The sequence below is a fragment of the Taeniopygia guttata genome, chromosome 2 (assembly GCF_048771995.1).
Source record: "Taeniopygia guttata chromosome 2, bTaeGut7.mat, whole genome shotgun sequence".
NCBI classification, from domain to species: domain Eukaryota; kingdom Metazoa; phylum Chordata; class Aves; order Passeriformes; family Estrildidae; genus Taeniopygia; species Taeniopygia guttata.
The window spans coordinates 92,357,435-92,378,055 of NC_133026.1; the positions used below are offsets into that span (position 1 = coordinate 92,357,435).

The 20,621-nt window shown below is 42.7% G+C and overlaps 1 protein-coding gene across 1 annotated transcript in view; it reads left to right on the top strand.

The window, feature by feature from the left end:
- The first annotated feature begins 845 nt into the window (after positions 1–845).
- RIPOR2 (RHO family interacting cell polarization regulator 2) overlaps positions 846–20,621 on the top strand; it is a 107,917-nt gene continuing 88,141 nt past the window's right edge. Inside the window, exon 1 of the mRNA XM_072924452.1 lies at positions 846–1,067. Within this exon, the coding sequence (XP_072780553.1) occupies positions 854–1,067 (214 nt within the window). The 5' untranslated portion in view covers positions 846–853. The remainder of the gene's footprint in view (positions 1,068–20,621) is intronic.

The window sequence follows — 20,621 nt, forward strand, 5'->3', positions numbered from 1 at the left end:
TTCTGTGTGACAGGACCCAGGGGAATGTCCTGAAGCTGTGTCGGGGCGGTTTAGGCAGGATATTGAGAAAAGATTTTTCACCCAGAGGGTGGTTGGGCACTGGAATGGGCTCCCCAGGGAATGGTCACAGCATCAAGCCTGACAGAGTTGAAGAAGTGCTTAGGCAATACTCTCAGCCACCTTGTGTGACTCTTGGGGATGGTCCTGTGCAAGGCCAGGAGCTGGACTTGATGGTCCTCATAGATCCATTCCAACTCAGATTATTCTGTGAAATTGTGTTGTGGTGTGAACTCATCAGAGAAGGAACTTTTTAGTTATGTTACAAAACAAGTGTCTCAGGCAGCAGCGACAGTGTTGCGAGAGTCACTGTGGGAATTACTCTGGGAATTACTTTGGGAATTATATTTTGTATATAGCAAAAGTGAAATTAGAATGTGAGAAATGCTGACCCACCCCTACCAGTGCAGCACTGACATGGACACGCAAAAGCTGTATTGCCCTCACATGCTCTTGCTTCCTTAGAAGGCAGCAACGAGGCTGAGGTTTCAAACGCGGGCCATGATTTTGTGACCAGAGCGCACATGGGTTTCTGCAGGGCTCCCGAATATCTTCGGATCTCTCTTCGTTCCAGGGTCCCCGCAGAGCAGGACCTGTGGACTTAGACGTGTAAACTCCTGGGAAAGGCGCCGCTCCTGCCGTGGGCGCCGTCCCGGCCCAGGAGCGATGCTCGCCCCTTGCCTCCCCCGGAGCTCGCTCTCCCCAGGGACTGATGCCGTGGCTCCTCCACGTCGCAGGAGCTCACGTAGACACCGGGCGCGGAGAATCGGGATGAAATTTCCTTCATGCATAAAAGATGGCATGGCGACAAAGGGACGGCAGGGCCTCGCTGGCCGCCCGCCGCATGCTGCCGGCGGCCCGGCGGCTGGCCGGGGGCTGCCGCAGGCTCGCCCGGCGGGGAGCGGGCCGTGCCGGGCCGCGGGCCCCCGCGGCCATGGAGCTGTCCCCGTGCCTGCGCTGGCTGCGGACGCGGCTCTGGCGCTGCGGGCTCAGGCGGAGGCGCTTCCTCAGTAAGTGTCGCGTCTCAGCTCCCCGCGCACCCCTCCCCACCCCCTGCCTTTGCCCTCGGAGCCTGGCACCATCCCGCCGCCGTGGAGAGCCCGGGCTGAGCCCCCTGCCCGCCCCGGGCTCTGGCCTGGCTGCTGAGGGCGCTGCCATGGCTCTGTGCCACCACCAGCCCCGGCCGAGCGCAGCCCGGCGGCTGCGGGATCTCGTCGGGACGGGATGCTTCCAAAGGACCCCTGCCTGACACGGCTGAGCGCTTGTTCGCTTTTCTAAGGGAGTCTTAAGACGGGATGGTTTGTGTGGTGAAAGAGGAATAAGGAAAAATACACAGTATTTACTCACTCCTGTTTTTTGACCAGCTGAAGGAATCAAAAAAGTCTTACTGAAAGGAGCATAACCAGATCGGTGATTTGTGAAGTCACAGTGCAGACAACACTCTGAACCTGCCCACTCCTTTGTTTGGTTAAAAACCATGCACATCACTGATGTATATATGTGTGTGTATCTTTACATACACATACCTGTATATAAATATATATATAGCTTTATTGCAGGTTGCTGTTATATATTATTCACCATTTCACTGTGGTTTTACTGTAGGTAGTTTGCTTCCCTTCCCTGACAGACCATATACATGGAGATTCAGCCACTTTTAGCTGATTTATTCAGGCTCCCTTTCAGCTGGCAACTTGGAAAGAAATACTGCCAGCACTTCTGCAGAGACATGGAAAGGGTAGTGTATTGTGACAACTGAGGAAACAGAGGGGATTTCTTTGGTTCAGTCAACTGTAGTGTCTAATCACTCCTGAGGAGATACAATGCAATGGCTTGAGAGGATGGGCTGGGTTGCCTGGCCTCTCTTCCCATCAAGGTGATATTTTGTAAAAGGGATCTTGGAATTAGAATGCCATTAGGAATACATTCCAGAAGAATTAATATGATAAAATGAGCGTGCTGTCCATCAACTCTGCATGAAGATCATGTCATTTCAGAGTCTTAGTTTAGCCATGGGGATAACAAGGTCCGTTTGAATTTTTCTATCTTATAGCATGGCAATAGAAACACAAAGCTCTCACTGCTACTTTCTTAAATATTGTTTTGCTATTAATTCAACTCCAGTGTGCCTTTCAGATGCAAAATATTACCGATAGATGTTAGAAAGACTGATTTTCCTAATTGTCAGTTGACTGTAGGCTGTGTTCACTGCTTTTCAATGCTTGCACCTTGTTGATTATTTTGGTCAATTTTCTGGATGTTAATGAAGTAGAAAAATAGACAGTTTTGTCTCCTGTCTACTTAGGATTACATTCACCTTTTCCATATGTAGTTCCCTACTCTTCAAAAATATGTATTTGGCAGATAGTTTGCAAATGTGTATGGAAACTTCTTACCACAATATTCACTTTGAGCATTAATTATCTTGTGAATACATATGTTCCTTACTTGTGCTGTCCTGTGAGTTAATAAGAACAACTGCCAAATGCACCACTTAGCTGGAGCTCTAAGAATGAGAAATTCGAGAACAGCAGATGCTCTGAATAATTGAAGGAGGTTTCTTTGGTTGACAATGGTGCTATCTTTGCACATCTCTCAGAACCCCTTTTTTTAGCTGGCCTGTGCCTTAGGGAAACATTGCAGCACTGAACCAAAAGAATGGGATAAAGATTTTAAATTTTTATTTCTTAATGAGTCTGAAAAATGCTAATCACTCAGAAGAGTGTTTGTTGGCTTTGTTACTAGAAATAACTTCTGGCATCTTTAATTAGGTTGCTTTAGCCTGGATCAGTGAAGAAGCACAGCTTTCTGTGATCTGTGCTGAGGCCAGTCCTGAGGGAGGACTGCTCATTGCAAATTCTGTGTGTCCAGATTCAGTTTGTCCCCTTTAGCTGCCTTCTGCTGAGGCACTGCAGCAAAACTGCTGCTATTACAGGAGACATGCTGATCTTCTGTTTTACAATGTGCAGTTTAGAATTAAAAAAAAACAAAAACAAACAAACAAAAAAACCCAAAAAAACACCCCAAAAAAAACTTAGTGAGGAGGCTACTGCTGGCTGGTTTTCGAAGTCTCTCTGAGCACAGGCTGTCGTTGTATCTTGTTGTATCTCCTTGTTAAGGCAGCCATTCAAAGAAACAGCCGGGGAACTTTTCAGTCCGTCTGTGCCTGCCCTTGTGGCCTCATTTTACAGCTGAGTCCCTGAAGGAAGCTCCCTGCAGGCACGTGTGCTCATGGCAAAAACACTGCTTTGAACAAAGGCACGTTTTCAAATAGAGAGTGATAATTTCCTCATTTTCCTCACTGCCTGGCTGGATGTGGCTGTCCCTCCAACCAAGGGGAAGCAACTGCAGCTGGCACCAGAGAAACCCTCTGAGAGGCTTCTGACATTCACAAAATTAATTCTCTGTTTTCAGCTCGCAGTAAGGGCTGGTTCCAACAGAGAGACGTTGGACACAAAGTGTAAGTTCATGATCCTGCTGTAAAAAAAAAAGACTCTGGAAATACTGAAATCTGCTTTTCCTCTGGACACTCCTGTGTCCATGCATATGGAAAAACATTGTGAAGCTTTCCTGGAGCAGGTCATCCACAGCATCTCAGTCTCACTGGGCTCTCTGAGGTCTCATACAGGTTGGCCTATTTTTCCTTCCATTTCCACCGTTCCAGCCACATATATGGTTCGTGAACCTTGTAGGAACTTGAGGTCTCCAAGACTGCTGCTTGGCTGCCAAGTTTGATTGAAGCTGGCCAGTGGGTTAAAAAATATTAATGATCATTGTGCATAATGTTTCCTTAGGAAAAGAGGCTAATAGGTCTGGCTCATGCCAAGGTTGGAAGCTGAGCTTGGATCATGCTAGCAATAACTGCATGGAGCAAGTCTTAAAACTGTGCTGTGGAGAGTCTGAAAAGCAGCTGTTTGCTGCTACTCCCCAAAATGTACTTGGCTTCTGGCCACCAATGCATGTTAAAGCCCTAGGGATCTGTGGGGAGGAGGTTTCCCTGGGTTTGCGTGAACCTTAGCAGATGGAGTTTCCACAGAAAATATTAAGAGTTCACAGCAAGAAAAAGGATTCTATGTCCCTCATGCAGGTCAGCAAATAGGGAAATTCTGCTGGCTGTGTGGCCAAGGGCTGTTTTGGATGGATTTTGCAGTCCTGCCATACCAGCCCAATACTCAGAGGCTGCAAGGTCTCTGGTCATGAGTGGTCTCAGCAATTCTGCAGGGTTGGGCCCATTTGTACCTCTTCACATATTGCTGAAAACATTTGGTGAAAAGGCAAGAGCTGGGGAAGCCACAGCGGAAGAATTTTGTGACTTGTTTAGAGCCATAACCCCAGGTGGGGCTGTGGGGCAAGACACAGGGTGTCTGTCCACATGCTCACCCCATGAGCACTGACCACCCACAGCACTGTGATGGGTCTGGGTCTGGTTCTGGATCCAGGCCCATGTCTGGGCCCAGCCCTTGCCAGCACTGACTGTCACCAGCACAAACTGATCCTGGAGTGCTGCCAGGTATCTGGGATCCAGCCACAGTGTTTATTGTGCAAGAGTGGGCCTTAGAAGCTGTATCCTCTGGTGCTAATGTACTTTCACAACCTTTAACATTTAGGGCAAGGAATTGATGGCAAGCTTTAATCAAATCTCGTTAAGTATTCATCGTTAGGCACATTTTCTCCTCATCAGCAAGACCTGCTAAAGTAATGTTGTGAAGAGTCCTTTATTCTTTCTGATCCAAACTGGCTGTGCAATTTAGAAAGAAAAAGATCTGCTTTGTATTTCAATTTGTTTCCAACTGAAAAAAATCAATTGCCATGAAAAAACTGAGAAAAGAAAGAAAACAGGAGCACAAATGTCATGTTTAAAAGAAAAATGGCAAAAGCATAATTTATACATGAACTGCATTGCCTCACCATAAGAAAATTTACTTTATTATTTTGTGGTATGTGCAATTGGTTTATAGAAAAAAAATCCAATATATGAGTCACTGGTGTTAGGGAAAGAAGGCAAGAATATTGTTTATATTCAAAAATGGAAATAATCTATACACTAACAGACAAGTCTGTATTTAATCTACAGTTAAATGGTATTTTTTAAAAAAGTGTGCTGTTTATCCCAGTCATTCTTGGTAATAATGTAATAATTTTGAATTATGCTTTTGTTTTGGAAAGAGAGAAGGAGGTTGTTCTCCTGCAAAGGAATAGATTTCACACAGAAGTTAGGGATAGCTGTACTTTTCTTCTTACCTCAGAGAAATGTTATTTGGAAACACAGTGTTATGTACCTGAAGGCATGGGCCTCCTTGAAGTGCTGTGACACTTGCATGGGCAAAAAACCTTTCCTCAGAGGGGTCCTTTCAGGATCAGTGGAGATTGATAGATTTCAAAACCATCTAAGGCACAGCTCTTTGTCTCATCAGACCTTTGAGGTGTAGAAAGAAGAATATGCAAGTATGAGTAATATTCACCCATGGCTGTGAAAAACCTCTTCCCCCAGAGCTTTTGTTAATTCTGTACCCGTGCAATGCTTAGACTCCATCCTTCAGTGACTGGAAAATCATAAAGGGATTCAAGGTTTTGAATAATGATTAAAGTATTGAGAATTTCACATCAATAAGTCATTCAAAACAACCTCAAGAACATTTGCATGGTTTGTTTTGTTTTTCGTAGTGTCGCTCCTCAACCATTCATTTTTTGGTGCGTTTCGGAAAAGGTGGAACTTTTTTGTCATTATTCATTACAACTGGGAAACCTGAAACCTTAATGTTGAGTCTGCCGCAGAGCCCTGGAAGGTCAGATGGTGATGAAAATGCAGTTGATAACTTTGTATAACGTGCAATGATTCACAGGTACCAATATTAAGATTTCCAAGGAAATAGGTGATGACTCCAATTACCTGAGGAAAAGAGACAAACCAGTAGCAATAGTTATTTTGTTTGCTGTTTTTTACCCCTTCCTTTAGAGGAATAATCTCTGCCTTATTATTATATGCTTAACATATAAACAAACCCTCTTTCACTTCATCCTCCTGGATGCAACAAAACCTTAGCCTTTCTCAGCTGAATTATCAGCAAATTTGGTAACTCTTGTGCAGTGCAGTAGCGATCTTATACTCATTGTTGGGGCAATGGCTCTTCTTGGGATGGCTTTACTGTTCTTCACTTTCATACAACACAAGTGTACAGGTGTCCTGTGAAGCCTTGTCAAGGATGCCTTGACCTTAGGAGACAACTGCTGAGTGAAAGGAATGTGTTCAGTCATCAACTTTCTCCCAGCACTTGTGGGTCTTATGATGAGTTTCACCTTGGTATACAGCAATATATTGTTTTATACAATAAACCAAACACTAGGGACCCTGCAAGGATATAACCCTGTCCAACAGTCAAATGTTTCCCTTTTTCCTTGCACTAAAACTGCTGTGTGCTTACTGAAGTAAGGACTTCAGTGTTCTGCTGGACATGAATAAAATTTACAAGTCCTAGATTTCCAGAGCAGGCTGCATTACTTAATGCCTTATTCTAAATAGCGTTTGGAAAATAAAATCCATATATAAATCCAAAGGAAATAAATCCCTGAGTGGGCCTATGGCCAGTGCCATTTAAATCCCTCTTAGACTGTACTTAGGGGTGGAGTGTGAGCCTTGCAATACGTGGGGGAGATGGGAACTGCCCCCACAGCATCTTCTCCCAGGCAGAAGGCACAGCACAACCTCCAGGTCTAAGCACAACACCCTCAGCTCCTGCTCTGAGGACAAAGGGAATGGATCAGTCTGGACATTTTGTATTGCCATATCACTGCTGCTGCTCTCCTCCTTGAGAACTGTATAGGCCTAATCTAGTCCCAAAACTTAGATGGACAAAATTAATCAATATAAACCCCTCTTGCAGTGATCCTCTAAAGAGAGCTTCAACATTTTTTACAAAATAGGTAAAGATGTATCTGAAAAGAATAACAATGAGCTGTTTCAAAGCTGGTAATTTAAACAGAGTGGTTACAGTGTCCACAGCACAGGCACCGTCGACCCTGTGCCAAATATAATGTCTACTTTTGTTAAGCCTTATAATGTCTATTTTTATTAAGCCTTTTAGCTCTGTTAATCCTTTTGATCAGAGTAAGGAGTGATATATTGGAAAACTAATTTGGAAAGTAAACAGAAAATTATGAGAATGAACAGGCTATGCTTGTGCAGAGTGAAGGACATCAGGGCAGAAGAAATGCACAGGACACCTAAAAGTCTTAAAAGCATTAGTACAGTCACCAGGCATGGAGTGGTCACTACACTGAGTAGCTGGTTTGAGAAGTCCAGATAAAAGCATGTAACTTATATTTCAAAATACGAAAAAGAACAAAATTTAGCCCTTGTCACATGAAAATTTAAACCAATACAGGATACATGTGTCACAGGTGTAGACGCTGTGGCATGGTGTTTATGATGAAATGGTTTTTTATACCCTGGGGATTCTGATCCTGTGCCATAGGTAGAAACTGCATTTCTCAAAGCTTCTGAGTGCTGGTGGCAGCTTTCCAAGAAAGACACCGGATCCTGAAGTCCTCTTTGCAAGTCACCTTCAAAAACCAGCACAGGCTACAGTCGCCCACGGCTGAACTCTTGCACCTCTGCAAGAACTGGTGTTCCTCTTGAGGAGAATCCACACTGCAGAAGTATTTGTAAAGCATTGTATTAAATAATGGAAAGCAGCTACTTTCTAAGTGATGGACAGTTGTAGGGAATATGTATCATGCAAACTCTGGGAGGAATACAGACCTCCAGTGACATACTACTATCATGCTGTTAAAATTTAAAAATATTTTCACTTTACTTTGAGTTGCCAAATTTTCTGAAGTGAGCTCTTCACTTGTAATTTTCATATCTGTTATTCTACAAACAAAATTCACCAACCAAAAGGTGCTTGGCATGTTTGTGACAAGCAAGCCTCTCCATTTCCAAGTGTTACACTGTTTGCTCTGATGCTGAAATCAAATTACGGGGGTAGAGTCTCTGCATGCAAACCAGTATATTCTAAAACAATACAGAAATGAAGATCAAATTTCCAGTTTTGTTTTTAATATACAGATTTTAGAACACCAGAACAAAACTGAAAAAAAAAAAATTAACATATTCCAATTATCAAGGAAAAAGTCTGCAGTAAAATAATAGCAATAATTTTGTCACCAAGTTTGCAAAATTGCTTAGTAGGAGTATGTTATGTACTTTTTATAACATGAACAAACCTCAGAGTCTGGCCAGGTCAGAGGATTCATCTTATGGAAAATATGGAAAATAAAGTAACTCCCACAACCAGCTTTACCCTACTTACCCTTTCTATTTAAAACCTGTATTGAAGGGAGTTCAGTATCTGAGAGGGTTTAGTTTTGGAGAAAGGATGGGGTGATGCATAATTGAATCATTTTTGGTTTGGAGTGGCAGTACAAAGCCAGGCTTTTGCACTGAGTTCCTAAAATCTAACCCAAAAATGTCAAATCACCTTGAAGCAGAAAAAAAATAAACTTCTAAGAAGAACGTAGACAGAGCAATTCAGTTTGCCTATAATTGGTTGCATTTCCTTTGCTCTTCTAGTGCAAGAGTGCTGGATAAATCCAGTGTAATTTAATATTTAATTAAATAATATTTTACCTACACATGCATATGGGGGTGTTTTAATATACTCAGATGCTCTTTAGAAACACTGAAGCATTGCATCAAGTTTTTCAGCTGCAATTGAGAAACTACCATCTTTTATTTTAGAATCATAGAATATCCTAGTTGGAAGGGACCTATAAGGATAACCGAGTCAAAGAGTCCAACTCCTGACAGGACAGCCCCAAGAGTCACATCGTGTGCCTGAGAGCATTGTCTAAATCCTTCTTTAACTCTGCCAGGCTGGGTGCTGTGACCACTTCCCTAAGGAGCCTGTTCCAGTGCCTGACCACCCTCTGGTTCAGTCACAGAATGGTTTGGGTTGGAAGGGACCTAGTTTCAACCCCACTGCCATCTTCTTGATACTGACTGTTAGCTGATGATATCTCTGTAATGAAAGCTGTCCTGATGTAAGCCCACAGCTCTTGAGTGAACTATTTATTGCTCATTAATGCTGTGCTTGTGGCAGTAAGCTTGATTAAGCCATTTCCGATTGCCCTTTGTACAATCTCATGAGCCAGCGTGACAGGGACTGACCTGGGAGCTTGACTCAGGTACATACTTTCATGGTGCGTCCTATGCACCTGTACTGGAAAAAAAAAAACCAAAAAGTTAAATTATTGCAACCCCAAGAAGACAGTAACCTGCTGAATATTGAGAAGTGTAGTACCATGGCCCCCAACAGCAAGGACCTAAAGGAGTATCACAGAAAAATCTCATTTCTGTGCAATATGCAGGTGGGATGCAGAGCTCTCTCATGCAGCCAGAGAGCTGTAAATTGTCAAGGGATAAATGATAAGGAGAAAAGCATCACAGCATGTTTCCAGCTAGTGGACCCCCCCCTGCACAGGGACCAACAGCCACAGAGAAAGGCAGCAAATGGGCAGGGAGGAATTTCCACAGGAGATGCTTGGTTCACAGTCCAGGGCAATCCTGTGAGCCTGCTATGCTGCACTGTCCTCCTAGCTGACAGGCCAGCCAGTGGAAGGGAAAGATGGACTTCCCTAGGAAGTGCCAGTCCTCACTCCAAACTGAAATGCCTCCTGCTTAGGACATTTGCTTGGAAACATTTTTAGGTGCATATGAGATAATACTCTCTCCTTCTTCCCCATGCATTTTCTGTGGGACAGAGAAGAGAGGACAGGGAACATCAGTAATGACACTTCCACAAGCAGCTCATAGCTTGGGCAGATGTTGCTTGGTTACACTCTGAATAATTTTCACAGTTTGCATTACAGTCACAAGGGCAAAAGATTTTGAATACATATATAAATCAGCGCCGAGATTGAAGGAAACAAGTTAGTAGATTTTGAAACAAACATGTGCGTATCAAACTGAGACCCTGACAGCCTGACTAAGCCCCAGTCATGACATCTGAAAAAAACAATTGTAACTCGTATAGTGAAATTTTCCATGGTTGCAGGTCCTGATGGCACAGGTTGGGTCTGACAATACAGCTGAGCTGGTCAAAGCCAACCACTACTGGAAGCTGTGTAGAGAAATTGCATTAGCACTTTTAGACCCTCAAGAGCTGTCAAAAAACCAAAATCCCTTTGCAAATATCTGCAGAAGGTGCTACATACTTTTGATGAGCATGAGTTTACATGCTTTCCCTTGCTAATCTAGGCTGGCCTTACCAAGAATATGGTGTGTATTTAACATCAGATTGGGATGTCAGGAAGGACAAATGTTGCTTTCTCTCTCAATTTGGGGACTGAGAAGTGTCCTGCTTGCCCTGCTGAGCCCTCAACTGCTCAGCTGTCTGTGCAGACATCTGTGTGGGAAATCCATGTCACCCCTACAGCCTGGGCTCAGGACAGGGGTGTAGGGAAGCCAAGAACTTCCAAAAAGCCATAAATTCATCGGGAGGATATTTACTTCAGGGCAGGAGACAGTGATCCTTCTCCCATGGAGAAGGGTCTCCTTCACAGCCACTGCCTGCCTCCTCTGTCATCAGCACATCAGTATTTCACATGAGTACTCTGGAAGCGCAATGAAATTATTATTTCTAAAAACCATGGTTATTTCTAAACCCATGAACTGTGTTCAAACATTATTCGGCCAAAAGAAGGGCAGAAAAAATGCTTCTCTCTGCAGCAGGTCTGCATGGTTTCTGAAGGTCAGTTGGCGATGGAGTGGGAGTTTGCCTGAGTCAAGTCTGAAGGATCAAACATTTAGAAATAATCCCTCTCATTTTGGAATTTCATAATTGTATGCCTTCAGTGCAGCTATCACCTGTCCCCTGACTCCAGATGAGTGGCAGAAATATCAGCCCACGTTATTTACATTATTTACATTGATTGGCAAAATAAGGCAGCTTCAGTTTAAGTAAGTGTTGATAAGGTACCTGCCCTTGGTTTAGTTTGCAAACCCTGCAATAAATCACGATTACACAGGAAACTAACCTGATGATCTCAATTTTTTTGATGACCTCAAAGAAATGTACTGCAGTGGTTTTTTCTACCCTTTCTAATAGTCATTATCACCAGGTTTGTTACACCTCATCATTAGCTTAGAAGAACACAGTCACGTATTATTTGTGAGTCAGATCAGTAATTTGAGATCAGTCATTACTACTGACATTAAAGTTCTCACTATTTTAAAGATACATTTTTAAAACAAGCTTTGGTCCTTGTGGCATCTTAAACCTGTTGCAGTCAATTTGATATATTAAATTTATGGGAAATTGGGTTCTATTGTTATATTGCCGTTTGTATTTAAATTTTTTCCATTCAAGTACCCATCAACAGAAGCTCTAAAAAGGTCAGAGGGAGGTCTGGTAGACTGAAATCAATCATTTCCATGGTGCTACCCTGCTGAATTAATCAATTAGAAGTGTTTTCAAGGATCTTTTGTGCTACTTCCAACACTTGTGTATTGCTAGGCTATGTATTCAAAGAGTAGTGCTGCATGAATTAGCTTTTGTGGAGGATATGCCTTTCTTTACTTCTTAAAAAAAAGACCATTTAGTTAGTTGCAGGAAATAAGTCTTGTTCAGTGAATGCTTCCCTGGGTAAATGGTCAAAGATGTGTCTATGTGAAGGCATTAGGCAAAGAAGATTCATACTAACAGATTTATAGATTATATGTAATACATATAGGATAGTATATCTATTTTAACATACAAAGAAGAGTTTAAAAACTATAGAAAGTGAGGAATGTGAGATCACCTGAAGATGATTATTTGGCTAATTGTGTTTCAACTCTAAGACATGGGGCTATTGTAGTTTCTCCCGCCATCTTTATATCACATGGTAGCCTTCACCAAATATCAAAAGCGACACAAGTTTTATCTCTCATACACACGTTAAATTAAACCCCACAAAAATTATTTGTAGAGTATTGTCTGTTCTGGAACTATGGCTGAAGATCATAATCTTGTTTATCTGGCACAGAGAAACATGGACATTTCCTGTGTACTATGACACAATTATTTTGGTATTGCCTTAATTAGCAACAATAATTGCTAATTAAGATGAAAACAAGGTACTTTGTGTCTCAGGTATTTTCATTAAATATAATTTACTTTAGAAAAAATGAACAGTGGCAAAACCAGATTTCAAGGCTCTTCTAAGCCTGTTTTTTCCAGTATGGGCTTGGTGTGTGTGTACAACAGTAACATGAACAAGGTGGCTGTGCTGTGTGTGCTCTGAGGGCTGGCAGGGTGCTCTGCTGGGTACATCTGTGGGAACAGGGAATCTGGGGGTGCTGTACTTCCCTTCTGCACAGCCCTGGAGAATCCTCCTCCTGAAATTGTTCTCCACTCTGATTTTTCATTTCTTTTGCAGGTTTTGCTCTTGCTGTTGCTAAAAGTCAGAAGCTTAAAACCTTGCTGTGGTGGCAGATGGGATTTGGGGGGCATTTTTTCCTTCAGGGCAAAAATGTGTGTCCAACTTATTATTTCATTTGTGTGGAAACATTACAGTGTGGTTGGGGCAGAGATGCTGAGTTGTTTGCGCCAGACCTCTCTAATCAAGCTCTCCAAAAACAAGGCTGTTTTTTAGTCTCAGTTACTTCATGAGAATTGCTGTCACATAGAAACAGTATGTGTGAAGAGAAATATGCAGGTTGGTATTGCAAATATACAATTGGAAGCAGGGTACGGCTCAACAAATGCAAATCAATTGCATGCATGATAAACCTGTATGTGCTGCTAAATCCACTTGAATTACTAACACAATATACAGCAAGTCTGATGGTCACGGCTCTTTGGTGGCACATTTTTGCTCCAGCAAACTATCAGGGCATTGAATGGTCCATGCTCTCTGACTTGTGAGATAAACCTGCCACCTTTTCCTTCCAGTCCCTGACAGTCCCACCAGAGACCATGACTGCTTATTTTCCCCACTGGTGGTCTTGAAATTGGCTCATCAAAAATGCAGCACAAAATCCTAAAGTCTCCCAGAGGAATATTTCCCCCTTTGAGGGGGAAGAGAATAAGGCACTCTAGGGGCTGGGATTTTCAGTGTGATATATCTGGTGCTCAGCTACCCCCAGGTTATGTAGAATTAGGTACAATTTGTCCAGCATTTATGTCCTTGAATGTAAAAGAAACCTAAGCAAACAAACCATCCTGTGAAGTTGAGGGAGAGTGGTGTAATTCTCCCATCCTTGGTTTAGATGAGGCCATAAAAGGACAAAAGACTAAAACATCCTGCTGTCTCTGCTGAAGGTTAAAATTGCTGTGACCTCCTTAGTAACAATCACAGTTTGTGGGAGCCCGTATTTCAAGCCCACTGACAGGGGATCCAGATCTTCCCTCAGATGAAGCCAAACCCTGCTAGTTCTGTCTGCAGTCATTGAAGTTATTGGCAGGGTTTCTGCACTCTGTTGGGTGTATCTCCTGTGCAGCTACATGAAACAAAATATTGAAAGGTATCTTTCTCAAAACTTACAGACTCTTTCAGCCATAGGTCTAGAGAGGGATCACCAAAATCTGGTTTTTACAGAGACCACTTTCATGACAAGCTCACCCCCTCCTGGGCTCGAATCTCATGCCCCCCTCCTCACAGATGATGTGACCTCCTGCCCACTAATTCTGGGGGAGAAGTTTGTCTCTGTGAGACCCTTTCCAAGTCATTACATAGGGTCTAGAGAGACACATTTGGGGAAGACAAGAGGATGAGCCATTAGCAGCCTTATGAAGTGAGCCTCCAAGCTGCTGTATCTGGGTGGACCAATTCCACCTCCCTTTCTTGATTCTGAAGAGAAAAAATTCCTGTCATGTTTCCAATGCCTTCCTGTTTGCTTGCTATAAGAAAGGCTGCTCATGATCTTCAGGATGAGCAAATCACAATGGGATTTGCTCATGGTATTTGTACAACATGATTCTAGTACACATCTTAATGTGACTGTTTTTGTCCCTAAGCATTACATAGCTTAATTTGGATGGAAAAATTAGCACAACTATCAACTGAAGCCAAAAAGCCATGCTGGGATGTTGCAGTACAACAAATTAAAGTGCAAGATAGGCTGAATAAATATATTTTTGTTCAGATAGTGTGTCAGCCTGTAAGCAAGGCATTTGTCATCTTGTGTGAGACGTTTTTCTGAGAGCTGTGATTTTTATAAGAGCACAGCTCCCCAGCAGAGCAGAAGCATGGCTACTGCTGGTAGCTGCAGTGTGGATGCTCTGTGCTGGCCCTGTACTCGTGCAGGGACTGCTCATGCCCTAGAAATACCCATTTTCAGAAAGCCGAAAAGGATGATAAGCATGAGGGAAGCAAAGCAGAGCAGTGAACAGCACTGGGTACTAGGAAAGCGTGGCTGATTTTCTGTTAGCACTGGCCTGATCCGTCACATAAGTGGAAAGAAAGTGCACTCAGATATGCAGCTGGAGTTATTCATGCTAGTGCTCCCCCACATTTGTGCAATTTGTACCTCCTCTTTACTGTGGTCAAGGTTTGGCATGATCTGGAGGAAGCTGACTTTGGGTCTCATTATTTCAGTTCCTGATATCATGTACATTAGCCACAATGGTTTAATGCAAGTCCTGTGTTTTTCTATCATTGTTTTACCACCGATGTTCCTTTGTTAAATACATAGAGAAGCTATAAATGGAGATGTCAACAGAAATGAATGTGTTAGATTGTTTGAGTGAGCCTAATTCCCTGTGATGCTCATTAACACCCAGCTAGATTTCCCTTTACAAAACAAAGCTTCTGGCACCATGCAGCATTGCCTCTAAGCACCTATAGCTATCATCCAGAAGCACTCAAAGTATTTTGGACAGTTACTAATTAAAGTCCAGAGCTACAAAAGGATTTAGGTGGGACCAAAATTCCTGACATATGTAAATGCTGAATAACAAAAGTAGCACAGCTGCTTTGTGCATGTGCAATACACACGAGCTGGTGCATGCATTAGAAGTCCAACAACCCACCCAGAAGACCCAGCTGCTCATGGAAATTGTTCTGTAGCTTAGGTTTTCCTGATTGAGCTCCATCAATAGGCTCTTTGTGGGAGTAGATTAGTGCTTGTGTCAACATCAGAGTGGACAGGACTACCATAAGGCCCATATAAGTGGCTTTATCCTGTGAAGGAGCCTCCTCCTACTGCCTGGGGACACCAGGCTGCTGCACTGAAAATGGTCTCATGTCTGAGAGGTGCTGAGATATTTGGTAGCCTCTCTGGAAGTCACTATGAAACCTTGTTGGGGTATCCTTACTGGTGAAAATATGGGTGCCTATAACCCTTGAGCAGCTTTGGCTCATCTGAGTTTCAATGCTACCTGGGGACTGAGGAAGACAGGTTTCACCAAAGTTCCAAACTGTAGGCAAAACAATCTTTGTTCTTTTTCATTTGGGTTTGGTGTTTGGGTTTTTTTTTTTTTTTGGTTTTGGTTTTTTTGTGTTTTTTGTGTTTTTTTTTTTTTTTTTAGCCTTTCTATTATGCACAAGCGCAGAGGACAGCACAAGAAAGCAGGTGAAATTCTGATTTCACAACACTTTTTGGGATCTTTGCAATAGGTTTCCACTGCACTTCACTCACTTTCTGTGTGCCTAAATGTATGTTTGTAACAACTCTTGTGATTCTGAAAATATTGCTTCCCATTTGTTCCTTCTGCCACTTCATCAGAATTGCAACAATAGTCATTAGGGATTCAGGACTGTTAAAATTAACTTTGGAGCCTCTTTTACTTTGGAGTATGATACAAAGACAGTGTAATTGGTAACCTGTGCATTATCTAGTGACCTACTACAAGTAGATTAGTTATGGCTAAAAGACAATATTGAGGTGTTGAAAAGAAGACCAGATGTTTGGTTTGAATTGGAAGGCTTCCTGCTGAATATCTGTGAGTGGTTTTACTTGCTAACTGCTGATGTTCAATATTTAGCAATAGGAATACTTAGAGAGGAGAACCTGGAAAAGCAATGAATCCACAGTGTTGCTGAAATCTGTGGGAGGACCGGATGCCAGATACCAAGTACTAACTTTGTCATTATGTTTAATTATATAAACTGTATAATGAAGGGGTCATGAATACAACCCAGCTCTTCTTAACTCCAACATCTTCCAAGTCTGTTCTCACTCTGTGAGGTAGTTGCTCTGTCTGAAATAAGAGTCCTCACAGGAGAGAAGGACATATTTTCCCTCCCACATTAAAACTGCTCACTAACAATGATGCTAGTTAATAAGTTCAAAGTATCAAATTAATAGTTACAGTGTGACAAGACTGAAGGGGACTTTATCTTTTCAGACTACAGATAAAACTGAATATGCAAAACACATGTTTTTGGGCACAGAAGCTCTTCTTCAGGTGGGAAGCAGCAGACTAAAACAAAGTCATGTGTACTGTGATTTGAGTAATTCTGCAGAGTTTATCCTAACAATACTAATCATTTAGATATCTCAAGAGAAGAGCATGGCTTGTAACCATGGAGGAATGGGGAATGCTAGACAGAAAAAGGGTAATTAAATCATTAGCCTCCATCATACAGACAAGAAATAGGTAACTATCATGTTAAGGGATTAGCTGGGATAAGACATGGAAGAATTATTAAATCAGTGTCTCAGTTGCATTTATTATTTTTTAATAATAATAGAACTACGACTTCTATATACCAGTCTAGTACTTGGAAATGTTTTGTGGACCTACGTTAGGGGTTTTTTTATGTTTAAGATATGTCATGACATGCATCAAAAAATGCTCTGCAGGATGAAAACAGGACCTTGATGCAGAGTGCTGATATTTCAGTGTTGGAAAGAATAGCACACCAGCTTCCTGCTGTGCCCTGGGCAGACACATGGGCTTTAGGACATTTTTCTATTTTAGGTGATGTGGTGGGCACTCATGAGAGAGGAACTGATAGTGCTATTTTAACACTCTGGTTTCAAGAAAAAGTCAGTGCACAAAGCCAGAACAGTTCCTGCTACATACAGCTGCATCTTCAGCCTCAGTCTCAAACATCCTCAACCCTAAAATTATCATAAGTGATCATTAGTATTGAGCTCTCCTCTCTGCATGTCACTGTGTGGGAGCCTGGAGCCAGTGAAAGGGATGTGCTGACCAGAAATTAAGAACATTGAGAATTTCCATGAAAGTGGAGGAAAGCCTGTTAGAATAGTTAGATCCCAAAGAAACCATCACTGGCTGCAGCAGACTTGAAGATGAGTTTTTCTACTTGGCTACAACTGGATTTTGGTAAACATGGATTTCTGTTTGATGGGTTCAAAGAGGAAAAAGGTGGGAAGGGAAGGGAAACCTGCAAATGCCTTCTCCAAGCATTGACTTCTACCCCTGTCTATCTTTAAGCAGTGAGATAATTTCTTTTTTTTCCCCATTTTTAATTTTTTTTTATTTTTTCTTTAAAGAGGGTGATGCCAAGGGGTGTGCTATGACAGCAGCATCCTGCAGTATGTTATTTGCTTCCTTCCTAATCAAAATATTATGGAGTTGTTATTGCATATCCCTGCTGTAAGTTTGGAAATGTAATCCCCAGCATTTGGGGGAATTACACTCCTCCCTGCCATGTAAACTTCCTAAGCAGATTCTCTGCCAAGTTTTCAAGTGTTCCAATTTCAAGTTATTTTGATTTTATCTCTGTTGTTTCCATAGTGCACTTTACCGTTAAAGATTCTTTATCACAGTCAGAAATTACATACAATTACACTCAGGATCTGTGAATACAGGCCGTGCAGTCCAGACCTCTCTTGTTTAATGAAGACTGAGCAAAAAGTTACCTGCGCTGCTCCAGGATTCAATTTGAGGAGAGGCACAGATTTTGTAGCTACACTTTGAGCTGCTGGACTCTGGCTCCCATAACCTTAATATACCACATAAAGATGACCACTCTAACTTTATCTGGTTCGGAGCATAAATCTTAATAACCAGTCCTGGAATTTTCTTTTCTAAAAGCTGCAAAGTTCTGCCAAGACAGCCAAGCTGACACAGGTATAAGAGAAGGAGTTTTGACTATTGTCCCTAAATGATGCAATAGCACAAATGGGTAGCAAATGTCCTCTCCTGATTCCTGAAAGCTCTCTGTAGAGCTGGGGTGTCCTGAGGGAGTTCCACCAGCAGCTGCTTTTCACTGCTTGCTGAAATGCCTGCCATGCATAGCAAGGGCGTTGATGGTTTGAGATCCCTTGACACAGACTTGCCTTCAGCCCTCAGCTGTGCTGCTAAAGAGAGCTTCACTCACTCGGTGTCTGCCAGCCACACGGCTCAGAAACACCCGCAGCAGCGCCGGCACAGCTGCGCTGCCTTTGCTCCTAGCACACAGATTAACTCAGAGATGGAGAACATCATGTAACAGCCCAAATCTTTATGTTTATCCTGGGTCTCTTCTTCCTTAATGGGGAAGAACGTTGTGTACTTTAGGAGGATTACATCTTTGATGATTTTTTTTTTTAAACACCTTTTCTTAACTGCTTGCTGTTCTGCCCTCTTTCTTGGACACCAAGGCTCTCACAGCAGAATATTGCATGGCAATGGAAGACATATTCAACCTGGTGAGACTCAGGCACTGTAATCCATGGATTCATTTGCACTCACATGCTCAGAGACTTCCACATCCTGAGTTAAATTCATGGACTGGCCTACAAGATAGGAGACATACCTTCTAGAATGACTCTTTGAACATCCATAGTATATCTTGGATCAATGAAACACCTCACACACCAAAACTGTGCATTATGCACAAAATGTACATGTGTCGATATGTTGAGGGACATGGATGCAGAGACTAACTGAGAAACCAATGGAAAACTGGCTTTAGGAGAAGAGCTTTAGCAACTCTGCCCATCCTATGGAGCAGGCAGGACTGTGAGGTGCTAAGGTCACACACAAAAGCAGAGAGTAAACCCAGAGTGCCTAATTTACCTACCTTGGGAGCAGCTGAGGCAGCTGAGGGTGAGCACTGAATGATCCACCAGGCACTGAATGAGAGGCTAAAGAAAATACTCAAACACAGTTGGACTTCAATAGCTCTGCTGTGTGCCAGTGAGGAATAACTAATCCCATCTCCTAGAGAAAGTGAGCTTCACACACTCATGAAACAAGCCAGCAGCGGGGTCCTAATAGTCATTTTGAATCCTACCTCTTATTGCCATGGAGAAAGGGCTTTCAAAAAGCTTTAAGAAATGTTTTACATCAGCCAAAATCTTGATAATGCACAGAAAATCCCTGTGTCAAAAACTTCATGTGATACTAGTGAGACAAGTAAAACATTCCTTTATAAGTGTTTTTCTCCCCTGGGAGCTGCTAGGGTTGCTGGAACATACTTTGCAATCTTGGATGAGCATTCCCTGGTTTATATCCCATCCTCCCTGGGATTTCAAATTGCATGCAAACCAGTACTCTCCTGCTGGGACAGTCATGCAAACAAACAACTCACTGTTATTTTATGAGTCCTCTTGATTTTCTCAGTGAGACATTTCTAAGCAGCAAATAGCAAAAGCAATAGCATCATCTCTCTGCACTTACTTGGAGAGCTCTAGCACTTGCAGCTGGGCACTGCACATCCTAGAATGTGGGCTGGCTTACATATGAACCTCCCTGTCTTCTATTTTCTTTATTACTAGTTTTAGTAAGCTTTTACTTATGTAAAATATTTCCTTTTCTTATGGAAACTACCAGCAGCAGCTGATTCGTGATGTTATTCAGCTGAATTAACCAATTCATTCCAAGCCAAAAATAGCATATGTTCTGCCCCTCTAGGTCATGTACAAACAGCTTTCCCACCAAGACCCACTCAAAACTGCTTCATCCAAGCATGGTTGCTCTCTGCTGTGCCCTGCACCTCCCAGCAGCTTGTGTGCTTATTGCAGCTCATGTACAACGTGATATCAGAGATGTTTGCTATTGTAAGTGGCCAGCTACAAGCAGAGCTGAAACAGTGCCAAGCGTAGGGGCCGCAGCAACACTTAAGCATCCCAAACTTCCCCTCCTGGCAGCAACAAGTATCAGGTGTGGTTCATTTGGGGTTTGTTTTTTTTTTGTGTGCAGACCCAGCTGTGAGGTCAGAACAGGACAACGTAGGAGGAGCCCCTGGCAGGGCACAGAGGGGCACTGGGGACAGGGAGAAAGCTGCTTGTGGGGGTGCCAGGCAGCACTGGGATGGGGGATTGGGAGCAGCTGTGCCTTGATTTCATCAAAGGGGCTGCTCACACATGACAATCATCCTGCTGCCCACCTGGTTGGGATCCCAGAGGCAGCCAGTCTGCAGTGCACCTGACCAACACTTTGCATCCACTCCTTGGCACAAACCCAGCAGTTTCTGCTCTGTAGTCCATTTCTGTTGTAAAGCTGAGGGTGTGATATGAAACCAAACATTCATTTAACTTCAGAAAGGGGATGTTATACCCAAACGCATAACTCTTTTGGACAAGTACACATTTTTGTTTCCTGAATCAATCTTTGCTCTTGTGTTGTCCCTTTGACAAGTGACTGTCAACAAAATTGAGGGGAACACTTGACATTATTGCAAGT